We start from the raw sequence: 16057 nt of genomic DNA, 5'->3' as shown, positions 1-16057 counted from the left end.
CCCTGGCTGTCCTGGAACTCACTCTGTAGACCAGGCTGGCCTCGAACTCAGAAATCTGCCTGGCCTTGCCTCCCAAGTGCTGGGATTAAAGGCGTGCGCCACCATGCCCGGCTAACAGTGATTTCTATAGTTTGTATTTTCAACTTTCATTTTCAGACTTAAGGGGTCTGACGAAGGGTCGATACTAATAAAGGAGGTTGGGACTCCACTGTTATTTTGGTGTAACATTATATTTGATGGTTTTCATTTCTATGTATAAAGAATGTAAAGGGCTGGTGAGATGGCTCAGTAAGTAAGAGCACCGACTGCTCTTCCGAAGGTCCAGAGTTCAAATCCCAGCAACCACATGGTGGCTCATAACCATCTGTAACAAGATCTGATGCTGTCTTCTGGAGCATCTGAAGATAGCTACAGTGTACTTACATATAATAAATAAATAAATCTTAAAAAAAAAAAAAAAGAATATAAAGTCTGAAACAACTTTAGTTGGTAACACTGCTGGCATCCATGGTGTGTGCACTATTTGAGTATGGGCACATACCATGGCACATATGTGGAGGTCAAAGGACAACCACTGGAGTTCCTTCTTTTTACCATGGCTTCTTGGATCCAACGCAGGCGGTCAGGCTTACAATGCTAACAATTTTACCAGCCTAATTTTGTTGTTGTTTATTGTTGTTGTAGTGGTGGTGGTCTTATTCTAGTACTGCGGGCATGTGTATATGTATTATTTGTGCGTGCGCACATGTGGATATGAGTGGAAAAGCCAGAGATCAACATTAGGTATCTTCTTCACTTCCTCTCTACTTACCCACTTGATCCCAGAGGTTGCCAGTTCAGTTACCTGGCAGCTGTTTAGACCCGGGGTCTCAGGTACCTCTGTATCTGTGACGTCTGAGCACTGGAATTGCTGGTGGGTACTTATGTGCACTTGGGGATTCAAACTCTGACTTTCCTTTTTGCAGGGCAGGTACTTTATCCACTGAACCATTTCTTCAATCTATATTTTCAGTGTTTTTATTAATTTTTTCCTTTTATACATCTTCAGATTTTTTACTCTTTTCTTCTACCATGTCTAGTCATTAGTTAATCCCATTCACTATATCTGTCATCTCAAAAAGTAAAATTTTCATCTGTATATATTTTTGTTTTTTTTAAATGCTTTAAATCTTTAGCTTCACACATGGAATACAGTTATAATTATAGTTACGTGTTTGTTAAATTTATTCTATGTCATTTTCATATTAATTAAAATTGTTTGCTTTATATCTTCTTAGACCTATATTTTCCTTCTGTTTTTTTCAAGCTTTACAGCCCTAAGGCTCAGTGAACACTGTGGAAGAGGGAGCAAGTCAAAATATCTGTATGAGCCAGAGGATTAAGAAGTTTGCTGAGCCATTATGTCTCACAGGAATGTCAGAAGCTATACCCAGAAAGCATTACTGACATGCCTACCTAAACATGAGCTGAAGAAAGGCAGTGAGAATAGATAAGAATAGATATGTTAGGTCTCAGGCTCCCAATCTGCCCAGAAATCAGCTCAAGCTGAACTCTACTCATCCTACTTTACTTCCAGGAGTTGTCTCCCTGCACTTTCTCACTATGCTCTCTCTTGCTCTCTCCACTCTTCCACTTCCCGAGTCCTGGCTATGTCCAGTCTGCTGTCTTTTCTCTGCCCTGGGCTCTTTCAGATGCTGCTCGATCTTTACTCTCTCTTATACACAATAAGAACCATCTCCAAATGGAGTGTTCCTGTCAACAGTTTCCTTTACTATGCTCCCCTGCAAACACTGAGGTGGGTGGAGAAAAGTCCATGGAGTCCAGAAGAGGGTATCAGATCCCATGGAGCTATAGTTATAGATGACTGTGAGCCACCACATGTATACTGGGAATCATAATCAAGTCCTCTGAAATGGCAACAATTGTTCTAAATCACTGAGCCATCTCCAGCCTTACAGAGTTTTAAATTCATATATTCTATTGTCTTCTTGCTTGTGGTTTTGGGAGGTGAGGGGGCAACAAGGTATTAGCCCATGGTGCCTCCAACTCGTTATGCAGTAGAGTCTGGCTGTGAACTCCCAACCTTCCTACTGCCACTTCCCAGGTGCTCTGATAATAAGTGTACGCCATCTCACACTCTCTAATATACAACAGCAGAGTTGAGAACTCACAATAGAGACAAGACATCTGCCATCTAAAATATATACTCTCTGGTGATTTACAGAAAATAGTTGCCAAGGAAAGACCATCCCTGACATATAGAATGACTGTAGCTTTGAGAACACCAGAGGACTGAATTCTATAGTATTCCTAAAACAGAATAAAAGAATCAGAAAGCACTACAGCAGGAAGAGACCCAACAAGCTGATATCTCTAAGGCAAAGTGAATTTACCAAGACAAGACAACAACAACAAAAAAAGATAGTGTAGATTTAACAAAATAGTGACTTTAGTTTTAATGCATGAGTCCTAAGTGAAAGACAAAGAAGGTTAAGAAATGAACAGGAGGTGAAACTGTAGAGATGATGAGTCACTTTTTTTGAGAACGTTCACTTTAAAGGGGGGAGGCAGAAATGGGCACACAGCTTACTAATATTTTAAATAGACATACATTATACCACGATTTATTTTTGCGTATAACCAGTGAGTAACACCCCAAGCTCAACAGCACAGTTGATGTTGATGGACGTCAGGCAGAGGAGGGTGGTGAGGAGGTTTGGAATTGGACTGCAAGATACTTGAGGAAATCCAGGAGAATAAGGGGGGTGAGGGGAGGGAAATGCCGCCAGATGCTCCAGCTAAAACCCTGCCAAGTATTTACAGAATTTTCCCCCAAGACAGGATTTCTCTGTCTTGACTTGGCCCAGCTGTCCTAGAACTCACTCTTGAGACCAGGCTGGCCTGGAACTCAATGGTCCACATGCTTCTGCCTGAGTGCTGGGATTAAAATCCTGATGCTGTAATTGTTTCTAAAACTGCTTGTTATACACTATATTTCAAGTTAATTATGAGGTATATATAGTCCAGTATCAAAGGTTTAACATAACATAATGAAGCTAAACTATGCCTTTATGATATATAAGTTAAAACATAACTGCTAATACATCTCAGCCAGAGGTAGCTACATTAAAAGTACAAGAGACGCAGATGCCTAAGAACTAATCTTGAATGACACTATGAAGAGTATTAGGAAGGGTTGTTAACTTACCAGTCCTCATCGGCTAAAAGCCGTAAGGCTTCTGTAAGTGCTATCTCTGGTTTGGAAAATGGCCGTAGTTCTAATGAATCCATTATCTCTGGACTGTGAGTGACAGAAGACATTCGTTCTTTATATTGTGGAATGACTCCAGAAGATGGTTCATCTAAAACAAAACATTAAATAAGGCAAGAACAAACCTTTACATAGAGAATACAAGCATATTCAACATAGGTGTTATATGAGTATTTTCTCATATAATAAGCATAAGTTTATTATCTAAATAGACAAACAAAAACTTTGTAGTAAGTCTAAATCACATGTACTTAAAATTTTATCTTTTATATTAATTTTTTCCATAGAAAATAATAGCTGTATAAAGTATAGATTCAAGTTACAGGAAAACACTGAAATATACCAATTAGAATATTTGAGTAAGCAAGACTGACTATTTGAAGAACTAAAACTGACACTGAGCAATTGAGTTGCAATCCTAACAACATATAGAGAGTAGTACACATTCAAAATTATTAACATATTCAATGTAATAAAAATGTTTCTAACCCTGAACCACAAGCCAACCTAGGATTTTTGTTGTTGTCATTGTTTTGGGTTTGATTTTTTTAGGAGCTATTATAAATCTTGATACCAATCACACTTGATCCATTATTTACTTTACACAGTGAGTTCATTAAAGCAGCCCTTCACAGAAACAGAGTTTCCACATTGTCTTCAATGTCTCTGAAGCCATACATGCATCTGTACCACACTGTGATTATGAGCAGCCTTCTCCAGACTATCTACTCCAGCTTCTGTCCCCCTCCCAGAACACAGCCATCTCCTGCTGCAGGTGATTTTTAGTCTTAGGATTTGCTCTTAGGAGTCTGTCACTTTTCTACTCTGATGGATGCATGCTAAGAGCACAAAAGCTATGTGACTGAGACTGAGATATCTAAAAAACTATAGTTCTAAGAACAAAAGGAGAGGAATAGAGTGCAGGAAATAGTCAAACTCAGGGCTGAAATCAACCAAAGAGAACTATACAAAGAATCAACAAAATCAGGGGCTGATTCTTTAATAAAGGAACAAGATAGATAAACCTTTAGTCAAACTAGCCAGAGGACACAGAGACAATTTGTTCCAAATTAACAAAATCAGAAATGAAAATGGAGACATAACAGAAACAATAAATTCAAAAAAATCATCAAAAGCCTATACTCAACAAAACTGAAAAATCTAGATGAAACAGATTTCTAGACAGATACCAGGTACCAAAGTTAAATCAGGATCAGATAAACCATCTAAACAGCCCCATAACCCCCAAGGAAATAGAAGCAGTCATTAAACGTCTCCCTACCAAAAAAAGCCCAGGACCAGATGGTTTTAGTGTGGAATTTTATCAGACCTTCAAAGAAGACCTAATACCAACACTCTTCAAACTATTTCACAAAATAGAAACAGAAGGAACACTACCTAATTCATTCTATGAAGCCATAGTTACGCTGGTATCTAAAGCACACAAGGACCCAACAAAAAAAGAGAACTTCAAGCCAATTTCACTTATTAATATCGATGCAAAAATACTCAATAAAATTCTCACAAACTAAATCCAAGAACACAGCAAAACCATCATTTACCATGATCAAGTAGGCTTCATCTCAGGAATGCAAGGTTGGTTCAAGAGGTTGGGAGCGGGAACTTGTAGAGTCCACCTCCAGCAGAAAGACAGGATATCAAGTGGAGGGATGGAGTTGCCACACCAGTCAAAAACTATGACCCAGAATTGGCCCTATCTAAAAGAACTGCAGGCCTGTCTTCCTGCTGGAGGTGGGCTCTATAAGTTTCCTCTTCCTACTGTTGGGCACTTCATCTAAAGTCCCTCCATTTGAGTCCTGAGAGTCTCTCACCTCCTAGGTTTCTGGTACATTCAAGGAGAGGTCACAAAAAGAGACCTATCATGACTGTCCTTTGAAAGACCCAACAAGCAGCTGAAAGAATCCAATGCAGATATTTGCACCCAACCAATGGATAGAAGCTGCTGACCCCTGTTGTTGAATTAGGGAAGGCTGAAAGAAGCTGAGGAGAAGGGCGATCCTGTAGGATGACCAGCAGTCTAAATTAATCTCTCAAACACTGGACCAACAACCAGGCAGCATACACCAGCTGATATGAGGCCCCCAACACACACATACAGTAGAGAACTTCCAGGTCTGTGTTCATTCAGAGATGATACACTTAACCCTCAAGAGACTGGAAGCTCCAGGGAGTTTAGAAGTCAGGTGGAATGGGGGCTTGGGGACATCCACAAGGAGACAGGGGGGTGGGGAGGCGGTATGGGATGTGGAACAGCTGGAGGGTGGATGGGGGAGGGGGATACAGCCAGGGCTACACAGAGAAACCCTGTCTCAAAAAACAAAACAAAACAAACAACAACAAAAGAACTGCAGGGACAAAAATGGAGAGGAGACTGAGGGAAAGAAGGTCCAGGCCTAAATTGGGATCCAGCTCAAGGGGAGGCTATAAGGCCTGACATTACTATTGATGCTATGGTGTGCTTATAAACAGGAGTCTTACATGGCTGTCCTCTGAGAGGCCCAACAAGCAGGTCATAGAGTCAAATGTAGATACCTAGGGACAGAAGCTGGAGACCCCTGGGGTTGAATTGGGAAAAGCTGGAAGAAGCTGAGGAGGGCGACCCCGTAAGAAGACGAGCAGTCTCAACTATCCTGGATCCCTGCCCGAGATCTCTCAGACACTGAGTCAGCAACCAGGCAGCATACACCAGCTGACATGAGGCTGCCAACACATATACAGCAGCAGACTGCGTGGTCTGGCCTCAGTGAGAGAAGATACACCTAACATTTGAGAGATTTGAGGCTCTAGGGAATGGGGAGGTCTGGTGGGGTAAGGGTGGAGATATCCTCTTGGAGATGGGGGCTGGGGGACTGGGGAGTAATGGGATGAGGAATAGTTGGAGGGCGGACCAGGAGGGGGATAATGACTGAATTGTAAAAAAAATTAAATAATAATAATAAAAAAAGGAAAAAAGAACAAAAGGAATCAATGTGGTCTAATTTCTAAAAACTGTTTATATATATACTTACTTTACTATGTAGCTATTAATTTAAAAAGACCATTGATCTCTACAGAGGCAATTATAATACAGACTTTTTCTATTGACATATAACATTTTTATTAATTTATTCTTTGACAAATTTATACATGGATGTAAAATATTGTGTTAACACAATTCACCCACCCTCGGTTCTCCCCCTAACTACACTCTATGAATAAGTATATAATGAATATTATAAATCTGAAGTCTGTGTGGAGCAATATGAATGGTGCTTCTTCCATAATCAGGTATTTACTAGACATTTTCAAGGCCCTCTCTAAGATACTGGGCAAACACTGTCTCTCGGCAATGCCCTGAGAGCACTGCACAATATAAGATTATGTATTAGAAAGGGGAAAAAACAAAGCTGAATGAACAAAGAATGGGTTTTGTGAGAAAAAAGAAATTAATTGGTTCTCTTTTCATGTAACAATTTTAAAAAAGAATTAGGTACTAGAAAATAATTATCATAAAAGATTATTAGCCATGATATTTGTAAGGAAATCTTGAAATCACAAGAACTTTCATTTGATGCTGTTCACTAATTATGCATACAAATCCTTCAAAAATTGAAACTCTAAAGCAACAATGTATTAGCCATACTTTATTGAGTTCTTTATTATAGACCTTTATAAATGTTTTACAGATTCTTTTTTTCTTTAGATTTAGTTTATCTGGTATATTACATGAGTCTGTGTGGGTGTCTGTAGAAGCCAAGAAAAACACAGGTAGTTGGGGTCACTCAACACGGGTGCTGAGGAGTGGTACCTCACATGGTTGGAAGATGATACCAAACAAAGAAAAAAATAAACCCACTTCAATAAGCTTTTCTGGTTCAGAACACTTTTCATTAGGTGTCATGAATGTTTACACACACACACACACACACACACACACACACACACCTAACTTTGAAGTATTATAACCCCAGAAAGAATTGTATATAAACCAGGGCAGGACACGCTTAGAATGTCAGTACTTGGGAGGTAGAGACAGAATCATCTGGAGTCATCTGAGGCTGCAAAGTGCATTTAAGGTAAGCCTACGAGACATAAAATCTTATCTTAATAACACTACCACTCATGCTCCAGTGGGTAGCCCTAATCTTATGCACATATGGGCCAATAATATGTGCATAATAGGACTTCATGGATTAACAAAAAGAACATGCAGTTGTGTAGTATACCCAAAATCTATTCATTGGTCTTAAAGATACCCCAGGAGATGGCTCAGTCATTAAATGCTTGACATATAAACATTATTTCTATCCCTAGGATCCATGTAAAAAGATGGGCACGGCAACACAGGCCTCTAATATCTCAGCAGATGGAAGCAGAGAGGGAAAGATCCCTGCAGCTTGTAGCCAGCAAGTCTGGTTGATTTTGCAAGCTCCAGGTTTAGGGAGACTCCAACTCAAAAACTAAAGCAGAAGACTTAGATGCCGACCTGGAACTTCCACAAACGCACACATAGGAATGTATAAATACAAACAAGTAAGTGCACACAGCCAAACATGGTCAGGGGCATGCACACACGCATGCATGCACGCACGTGCACACACATGGCCACACACAGCCACACCTCAGGAAACATGGCACTTACTCTTGCCTATGTGTAGAACATAGTAGTACTCAAGGACAAACTGAACAGATGATCGATAGTGACTTACATTTTTTAATTACATTTATTTGTATGTGTGCATGCCACATTGCACTTATGAAGGGCAGGGGATTACTTGTGAGATGTAGCTGTCACCCTTTACCATGTGCTTCCTAGGATTCACATGTAGGTTCAGGTTTGGCAACAAGTGCTTTTACCCTATAAGTTAGCTCATCAGCCCTAGACTAATTGTTCTGGTATTGATCTAACACAAACTAACTTCACTATCTCAATTACCGAACTATAACAACAGCATAGCACCTTTTAGTGAAAAGGGAATAATTCCAGTCAGAACAGAAGGGATTGTTGAGTCAATCTGAATCTAAAAACAATTCAATAGTTTCATATGCTGAACTAAACTGAAGCTGTTCCCTGGTCTTAAAGCCAGGCAAAGCCAGAAGCAAACCTTAAGAAGCTGCATGCATCTACTGCTCCGTGGTGCCCTGTTGCGACCACTGTATTTTAACAAGCATTCACAAAACAACTTACTCTCGGATGTCATTTTCTCAAGTCCTAGATGTTTTATTCGTTCCCAGGAATTCGTCTCTTTCCGTTCACAATCTTTAGCATCAAAAAGTTCTTTTTCTTCCTTTCTCTTTTGTCTCATTTTTTCATAAGTAGATTTTGCAATAGAAACTTTAGTCTGCATGAAAAAGTTGAAATATCTGGAATTACTTAGGAAGCTTGACTTTTTAAATATCTCAGTAAAGTGTATGCATGTACGCATGTGTGCAGGCATGGTGAGAAAGAGCAAGTGAACAGGAGAAATACATAACCACATTAAATGAAAACAATTGAAAACAAACTATACTGTTTTGAGACAGGATCTCACATAGCCCAGGTTGGCCTTTCCCTTGAACCCATGATTTTCCTGCCTCTTTTTCCTAATATGCTAAGATTATAGGTATATATTATTGATCCTGAACCAACTTACGTGTTTTTAAATCCTTATTTTAGAACTAAGATCTGACAGAATTATATAGTAGTAATATTTAATTAAATTCATGCTTAAGGATATCAATCTGTCAGTGTTTGAAGATGCTCCATAAACTGTTATTTATATACATACATATATATATATATATACATATATATATAATGCACAACCATATTATATAAACCATGAGTGCAGCATAAAAGCATACTATATATCAGAAATTTAAGTGATTAAAAATCAGAAATTTCAATTACCTAAAATATTAAAAATATAAATCCAGGGGCTGGGGAGACATTTCTGTTTATAAAAAGTATATGTATATGCACTGTTCAAGTTTGCTGAACTTAAAATTGTAGAACACAAATAAAGCCAGGTATGGTGGTATACTTCTCGTTCTTCTACAAGGTGGGAGATGGAAACAATAGAATTCCCAGAAAGCTTGTGTAGCAACTAGCCTGGCTTATACAGTATAGTGGTGGAAATGTTTTCTCAAACAAGGTGGAAGTTGTGGACACACAAAGTTGTGTTTTCACTTCCACACAAACACACACACAAACACACACCCACATTCCCCACCTCCCACATGCATCCATACACACACCCATACACAAATACACATGCAGGAACACATAGACAAGTTCAAAATAAAAGCAAAGTTGTTAATTAAAAGAAGTTTGCCACCTCACATCTTATATAAAATACATTTTAAGATATAGCTAAAGATTAATAGATAACCTTACATCTTTGTCATTTTCAACATCAGGATACAGTGGAGTATTATGCTGGACTGCTCTTCCATAAATCCCTGACGGTGGTTCAATGCTTGGTTTCACTGAAAACGTATCCTCATTTTCCACAGAGGATATTATTGGCTGGCTGCAAGTTGCTGAATTTGGATTTCCAAATACACCTGCAATCAAACCATCAAACAGTTATTGGTTACGTAATGGCACTCTAGATAACCAATTTTATTTTTATTTTTTTTAATTTATTATTATTTTCTTTATTTACATTTCAAATGCTATCCCGAAAGTTCCCTATACCCCTCCCCCGCCCCTGCTCCCCTACCCACCCACTCCCACTACTTGGCCCTGGCATTCCCCTGTGCTGGGTCATATAAAGTTTACAAGACCAAGGGGCCTCTCTTCCCAATGATGGCTGATTAGGCCTAGATAACCAATTTTAATATCACGTATTTCATTTAAGAAAAACAATACTCTGTCAAACACGTGTTAAATAACCATGAAATGCACAAACAAATATCCTAATCAGACAAGAAGATAGTGGTTGCTGAAAATATAGGTGAAAATCACATATTTAAGTGTGGTTCATGGGAAGACTCACAGGAAGACTGCTGTGAACTATACATTTAAGATGACTTCTACACAAAAAACTTTGAACTGGGATTTGTTTAGATACACAAAGAAGGAAAGCATAAATTCTGAAGTAGATAAAATTTTATGGAAAGTTAGACCAAAAAAATAAACAAGCCCCAAAACCACAACAAGCCTATGTCTAAAGTATAGCTGTTTGAGTAAAAATGACCCCCAAAGGCTTGTAAATTTTAATCCTTGGTCATTAGGGAGGGTCGCAATTTGAAAAGATGGAACTATGGCTTTGTTGGGGGAAGTGTGTCCCTGAGAGTGTGCATTGAGGTGTCAAAGGGCCATACCAAGCCCCAAGTCTTTCTCTTCCTGCCGCCTGTGGATCAAGATGTAGAACTCTTAGCTATTTCTTTAGCACAGTGTCTGTCTGCATGCTGCCAAGCTTCCCACCACATGATAATGGACTAAACCTCCGAAACTATAAGCCAGCCCCAATTCAATGTTTGTCTTTATAAGAGTTGCTGTGGTCATCGTGTCTGTTCAGAGGAACAGAATATTGACAAAAACACAACAAAAATTGTGGACAATAAATTTTCAGGAATAGTCTAAAGATAATGTGAGGAGAGTCTTAAATTAGATTATCAAATTAAGTATTTCCAACAAATTCTATTTCATAATACTACACAAAAAGATGCATTCTTTGCTGTGTATCTTCCCACATCTTAGTTTTTCAGTTAAGAAATAAAGTAAGGAACACTAGCACCAGCATTCACCTTACCCTGCTTTCTGACTGCACACACTGCACACACAACAGACGTGTGAAGCACTGCCTACAGACATTGCAACCCAAGCTGGCAGCAGAACTTGGCAGCGTAATCTACATGGATATTTTCATACAGACAAAAACTAAGAGTTAAACGGCCATAAAAATTTACGTCAAGGTTCCAGAAAATTCTTGAGTCCAGGCAATGTAAATGTATGACAGGAATAGGGTCTATGCAAGATGGACCTTGAGAGGCTACTGAATAAAACTGTCTCCACAACAGTCTCAGGCCTTTGAACACGTGGTCCCCACTGTAACAAAGTTAACAGTGTTGATGTTATTTTAAGGTGCGGCCTTGCTGGAGAAGTATGCCACCAAGAGGGTCAGCTTTGAGAGTTCATAGTCTTGCCCTACCTCTGGTTTGCCCTCTCTGCTTCCTGCTCCTACCACCATGCCTGCCACCTGCTGTCATGCCTTCCTACCATCAGGGGATGGTATTTTCCATGGCCTCTGCTTCAGTTTTTGACTCTAGGTTCCTCCTTGAAGTCCTTCCTGCCTTGGCTTCCCTTCCAGATGGACTATAAACAGTCAGCCTTTCTTTTCCTAAATCAGTGTTACCACAGCAACAGATACCGTAGGACAAGCTATGAACATGAAGCCTAATTTGTAACATAGACCTCAGGAGGTAAAGATCCCAGGACCATGGAATATTTTGAGGGAAGCTTCATGCATAGAGTGGAGCCGGCTAAAGAAGAGGACAATGTGCTGCAGATGGTAGAGCTGGAAGACCAGGGATACTCAAAGCCAATGGACCAGAAACTGTGATCACGAGGCACATGGCTATAGGATTTGGTGGCAGTTCTATTGAGTTTCTATCTTGCTTTGGTCTGATCTAACCTTGACTTTATTCCTCCTTTTTGAAATGGGCATGTTTATTTTGTGTCATTGTATACTGAAGTATGCAACTTGGTTTTACTTTATTTTAAAATGTACTTTATCTTACTGGGGTTCATGCTATAAGACTGCCTTCAGTCTCAAGAAATTTGGACTTTTTAATGGTGGGAATATGAGAAGTTTTGAAGTTGAAATAGATACATTTTGTATCATGAGATGACTGTGACCCTGTGGGGCCAAAGATGGAATGTTATGATTCAAAGTGATGTGTTTGAACATCACACTGACAAGAGGTGCAGATGTGTGATAATAAATCTACTTGACTGAAATTAGAAGCCGGGCGTGGTGGCACACGCCTTTAATCCCAGCACTCGGGAGGCAGAGGCAGGCGGATTTCTGAGTTCGAGGCCAGCCTGGTCTACAGAGTGAGTTCCAGGACAGCCAGGGCTACACAGAGAAACCCTGTCTCGAAAAACCAAAAAAAAAAAAAAAAAAGTAANTTAGAATCATCTTGGAAGATCCACTTTCAAGGTGAGTAGGCTGGGTTCCTACACTGAACAGCAAGCAGGAACCAAGCTGAACATGAGCATTTATCTCTCTGCTCCTCACTGCAAATGGAGTGTGACCAGCTACACGGTTGCCACTGTGACTTTCCCACGCAATGTACTCTATTCCCTGACATCATGGGCTAAGTTAAACTCCTCCTCTCTCAAGTTGCTTTCTGTAAGGTATCTGGTTACAGTTATGAGAAAATAAGTAAGGCAGCATTTATTTAAAAAGAAAAAGAAAATTTAAAGGTACTTAGAGTAATTATCCTACTTCAAGGTTGTCTTACATCTCTAAAATAAATAAATTGGGTTAATTTTTGATTTATTAGAAATAATACATTTTATATTAAATTATATTATTAGAGATAAAGACTGCAATTTGGACTTTAAATCATAATAAAATTATCATAGTTACCTTAAAACTGTCCAACTACTTTTTGAGAGTTACTAACATGAACAACCCATAATTTCACTCAAGGGCAGAAATATGAATTTAAGCATTCATTTTTAATTATTTAAATTAACATAGACAAGATCTGCTTATGTGTAAAGAATGCATAAATTGATAGGCTAGATATTTTAAATACCTTTTCCAACAATTACTACTGAGTCTTCGGATAAGGTGTTTGTAGATGTGAAGTCAAAACTGGAAATCTGCTGTAAATTTGATGACCTAGTAAATCCTAAAACAAAAAGGAAGAAGAAAGGGGAGAGCAAACAACACATTTAAAAACATTATAGAATATTTTAGGTTATGTGGCCTTTTAAAATTGAAAATTTATTTTATAAAAAAATAGATGAATTAACTCAATAAGTATTTAAAATCAGAATACCCACTATACATTAGCTACCACAGAGAAAAACAACAATAAACCCTTCCTTCCCTTAAGGAATTTACACAGGCCAGGGTTGAAAATGAGAGAAGCATACAATCATACAGTGATCATCAGAGAGCTAAGCAATGAAATGGAGGAAACAGTTCATACCAAAAAGAGATGAGGCCAATCTCAAGAACACCGCACTCTTCTAGGTTGCTCAAATTGGTTTACTTGCCCAGTTTACTACAGGTAAATACACAGCCTAACATCCTTGACCACCTCCTCACCTGTTATTTCAGATCAGAAAAAAAATGAAGCTCCCCTCCCCTTTTCCTTTTGTCATTTTTGAGGCAGAGTCTTGCTATGTAGCCCAAGTAGCCTCAAATGCACAACCATCTTGCCTCTACCTCCTGAGTCTTGAGACTGCAGGTATGCACCAGTAGGCATAGCTAAAAGTTCATCTCATCAGCTCCACAGTTGTCACATGACCCGCACCTCCCAAAAGGCAGCTCTTTACTTACTGAAACTCACAATATACACCAGGCTGGCCTTAAACTCATGGTAACCCTCCAGTCACAAGCTCTCAAATACTGAGACTACAAGACGGAACTACCACCTGGCTAAAGAAACTGCTTTAAGTGCAGTTAGCATAGAAGACTAGGAAATGCACAAAGCACCCATCTGCAGTACTGACCACTAGTGCAGTTTAAAATATAACAGTTGCAGTGGCTAGTGACAACAGAGAAGTTCTAGCTAGCAGAAGGAAGGAACCTTCCTGCTGCCACATCTTGGGCCCATGGTTGCCACCTACACAAACAACATGATTTTCTTAATATATCTGAGTGATGAAATGTCTTATAAAAGAAAGCTGTTGGTATGCATGTACCTGTACATGTTCTTGGGGTAAAGCTCAGTATGGATTCCTAGTTTTAACTAATGTTTACTCCTTTGCATTGGCTCCTTTAGACAAGAGCATAGACCATAGAATGGTAAGTTAAAAACCTTAAAGTTAACAATTCTTAGTATTACTTTTTCTTGGTATGCTTAGAGAAGATTATTACTTAGATATATTGAATATTAAAAATTTAATTTGTCATGAAATTTACAAACCTTTTGTATGCTTTTGCCTTGGGTGTTCCTTATTTTGTATTTTTAAAGCACTAGGTGAAATGTCATGTGACCTATCATCTTCAAAATCACCACATCCAAACCCATAGTTCATACGTTGACCAATTATGCTTACACTGGGTGTTGTTATCCCTATAAAATAAAATAATATTTATTTAAATAATGTGGTAATATTTACAATAGGTACATCTCTCTCCTCCAAATCGATTTTGTTAAATACCTTTTTAAAAAGATCAGCAATATCATATTAAAAATTATGTTAGTAATTTTTAAAGTTTTACTATATTTTAAGCCAAGTAATTATCAGATAAATAAAAAATATAATGTTTGAAAGTTAATTAAATAATTGTATGTTAAATGATGTAGTGGTGCATACCTGTAATCCTAGCAACCAAGAACTAGAGATAAGAGGATCACAAGTCTGAGGTCAGCCTAGGCTACATAAAAAGTTCAAAGACAACTAGGGCTACAAAAATGAATTAAGAACTTAACTGATTAAATTAATAAATAAAATCCTTAAATTTTCACAAAAAAGAAAAATGTTCAAATGTTATAGCAATGGCTAATTATATAGAAAGAAAGACAGAAAGACAGAAAGAAAGGAAGGAAGGAAGGAAGGAAGGAAGGAAGGAAGGAAGGAAGGAAGGAAGGAAGGAAGGAAGGAAAAATCCAAATGTTACAAGAGAGGCATAAAGGGGCTTATGTTCTTTACGCCTTTCTCTTGTGCTCCCAAGTGATGAGTGTACACTGGTCTGGCTAATGATGTAGACATTTTGCATAATTAAGAACTCTGTACCTGGAATCATGCTTAGCAGACTAGATTTCTGCCCTGCAGCTTAACTACTGAGAGATCCTGCTAAGCATTTAATGTGTGTAAAATTAGAAGGAGAGTAAAAACTTTCCCAGAACTGTCACATGAGTTAAATGCAGGAAATTGAATGCTAGGCATAGTGGCATGTGCTTAAAAGTTCTAAAGCTTGGGATGCTGAAACAGGAGAAACACTGTGAATTTAAGGCCAGTATGGGCTATATACAAAAAGCTTAAGGCTAGCCTGGTCTACATAATGAGGCCTTGTTTTATATATCCCCTGTCCCTGGGATTGGGGTGTGAGGGCAAATACACATAAAGAACTTAATATACTGCCTAGCATATTGCAAATACTCATACAATATTATATCTCTAAAATATACCAGTAATGTTTATGACCCTTTAACAAGTAGCAAAGAATCTACTACTTGTTAACCATTTTTCTGTCTAAATCATCTATACTCTACCACTACTGGAACTACAAAATGTTTACTAAATAAAAATTCCTAGCCAGGCATGGTGGCCCATGCCTTTAATCCTAGCACTCAGGAGGCTTAGGCAGGTGTATTTCTGAGTTCGAGGCCAGCCTGGTTTACAAAGTGAGTTCCAGGACAGCCAGGGCTATACAGAGAAACCCTGTCTCGAAAAACCAAAAAAAAAAAAAAAGAAAAGAAAAAGAAAAAAAAAAGAGTTTAAATGGGGCTGGGCAGTGATGGCACACGCCTTTAATCCCAGCACTCAGGAGGCGGAGGCAGGCGGATTTCTGAGTTTGAGGCCAGCCTGGTCACAGAGTGAGTTCCAGGATAGCCAGGGCTATACAGAGAAACCCTGTCTCGAAAAACCAAAAAAAAAGAGAAAAAAAAAAA

General features: G+C 38.7%; 1 protein-coding gene across 1 annotated transcript in view; it reads right to left on the bottom strand.

The window, feature by feature from the left end:
- The window catches only part of Togaram1 (TOG array regulator of axonemal microtubules 1), a 57082-nt gene that overhangs the window by 16301 nt on the left and 24724 nt on the right, over positions 1-16057 (bottom strand). Inside the window, exons 7-11 of the mRNA XM_029540538.1 lie at positions 14366-14515; positions 13025-13120; positions 9648-9817; positions 8460-8613; positions 3209-3362 (exon numbers count right to left, since the gene is read on the bottom strand). Coding sequence (XP_029396398.1) covers positions 3209-3362; positions 8460-8613; positions 9648-9817; positions 13025-13120; positions 14366-14515 — 724 coding nt within the window. The remainder of the gene's footprint in view (positions 1-3208; positions 3363-8459; positions 8614-9647; positions 9818-13024; positions 13121-14365; positions 14516-16057) is intronic.

This window comes from Mus pahari, chromosome 7 (genome assembly GCF_900095145.1).
Source record: "Mus pahari chromosome 7, PAHARI_EIJ_v1.1, whole genome shotgun sequence".
Lineage (NCBI taxonomy): Eukaryota > Metazoa > Chordata > Mammalia > Rodentia > Muridae > Mus > Mus pahari.
Note: the sequence above shows the minus strand (reverse complement) of the source record. Positions and strands in the feature narration are given on the sequence as shown.